Genomic DNA, 2,026 nt, shown 5'->3' with positions numbered 1-2,026 from the left:
GGATTTGCAAATTCCTTTAAGATTGTGGATTGTCAGGGGTCTCCCCAAACCCCGACAATTCCACGAGAGCAGTTTCATATTTCTTTGGGTGCCACTTGAAGGCTGGCACCCTCCATCGTCATAGCATCAGAGACAATATCATTGAGACAAATTTTCTTTGAAATTTCTTCAGTACCATTACCTCCACTCCTCCGTTTGAAACCTATCACATACTTTCTGGCAAGTTGTTTCAGGTTTGGATTTTTCTTCTCCTGTTTAAGCTTGGATATGACGTTGTTATTGTGTTGGACATTATTCATGGGATATGATATCTCCAATAAAGTATTAGAAGAAGAATTAGTATCAGTAGTCGTACCTGTGTTTTCTGATTCACCCTCATTTTCTTCTCTAGAACCCGAATTGGCAGCAATTTTTTCATTATTCTGTTTTTTTTTAATCATCTTGCACACTCATTTTTGAGAAACTATCAAAAATCTAAGCAGGTGGAGATTTTTTCTTCGGTTGAGCTGGAATAGAACCATCCCGAGGTTGATTAGGATTGAAGGAAGCTCTCTTTTCAGTTAAACGCCTACCGACTTGATCTGCCTTAAGTCATTCACCAACTTTATCTTCCTTGATATTGTTTTGGGCAGAATCATCAATAAAACATTGGCAGTTCTTAGATTCATGTCCCAATTTTGCACAATAAGTACAGAACACACCTATACGTTCATAGCGTACTCCAATTTCCAGCATTTTCTGATTAGGATCAAGCAGTTTCAGTGTATCCCTCACTCTTTTATCACCGTTCAGTTCCACTTTAGCCTTCACTATGCGTGTATCTTTGCCTCTAACTTCAAATAGAGCAACATCTTCAATTTGACCAAGTCTCCCACCCAATTTTCGTCCAACCTCAAGTGTTTTGTATTGTTCAGGCAATCCCCAAAATTGTGCCCATACAGGAAAAGAAGAGATGTGATTATCCTCCATGTTTATTGACTGCTTCCATCTGCGAACATGAATGACAAAACTCTTGAATAACCAAGGTGAACCTCTCTCAATTCGAGTCACATCAGAGTCATTCTCAAAGAAAAATTGAAACTGGTTCCTGAATTTTTCGACTACTCTGAATCCTTCTGGTTTATTCCATATTGCATAGAGAGCTCCTTCCATGGTACCTACGGAAAATATCCGATTTGAGAAAATTCTTCCAGACAGGCTCCGTGTACAGGCTTGAATTCCTTCAGAAACATCTTCATAAGCTAAAACGATCAAGTCATCCTCCTGATCACTATCAATTATATGAGGATTTTGTGTCTCTGATTTGTTGCTCATGGTGTAGAGAAAAACAAAATTGGTATTTAATGATTTCAGAGATCAATTATATGAGGGTTTTGTATCTCTGATTTGTTGCTCATGGTGTAGAGAAAAACAGAATTGGTATTTAATGATTTCAAAGAGAAATAAGATATATGAAATGGGTGAATTAGAAAACGAAATAAATTAAAAGAGGAATGAATTGGGAGAGAAAACGAAAATTAGGGAACTAAGTGGAAAAGAAATTAAGAGAAGAAAGTAGAAGAAGATAGAAAAGACTTTGACGAAGAAAAGATAAAAAAAGGTGTAACCATGAAGGCGGCGCAGTGAAACCCTAGCAGAGTGTGAACGAACTCATGGGACGCTAGATGAGGAGTACGTACTCCCGCTAAAAGGTAACCTCATAAAACCATAAATTATCTAATCTTTACACAATGAAAATTAACGATTTTGTATTTTATATTTTATATTTAAATTACAAAAAGGAACAACCAAGGAGATATGTCGGTACTATTATACCCCAAAAGTCTAGCTTTGACTCTAATCATGAAGGGATAATAATCCAAAGCTCAATGTAATGTCTAGAAGTTTTATATGTCCTTTAGCTTTTGCACCCGATTGAGAAATTCTTTTTTGTTGTTTTCCCGTACAGTTTAAATACTAACGTTTATGGAATTTCAATTTGGCTTTGAAAAAATAAAAAATCAATTTGACTAACTACCTCGGAATA

General features: G+C 36.2%; 1 protein-coding gene across 1 annotated transcript; it reads right to left on the bottom strand.

The window, feature by feature from the left end:
- Window positions 1-591: 591 nt before the first annotated feature.
- Window positions 592-1,314, bottom strand: LOC140177548 (uncharacterized protein At4g02000-like). The gene has a single exon (XM_072210669.1). It carries the CDS (start codon window positions 1,312-1,314, stop codon window positions 592-594), a length of 723 nt encoding a protein of 240 aa, XP_072066770.1.
- Window positions 1,315-2,026: the final 712 nt, after the last annotated feature.

The sequence above is a fragment of the Arachis hypogaea genome, chromosome 13 (genome assembly GCF_003086295.3).
Source record: "Arachis hypogaea cultivar Tifrunner chromosome 13, arahy.Tifrunner.gnm2.J5K5, whole genome shotgun sequence".
NCBI lineage: Eukaryota > Viridiplantae > Streptophyta > Magnoliopsida > Fabales > Fabaceae > Arachis > Arachis hypogaea.
Note: the sequence above shows the minus strand (reverse complement) of the source record. Positions and strands in the feature narration are given on the sequence as shown.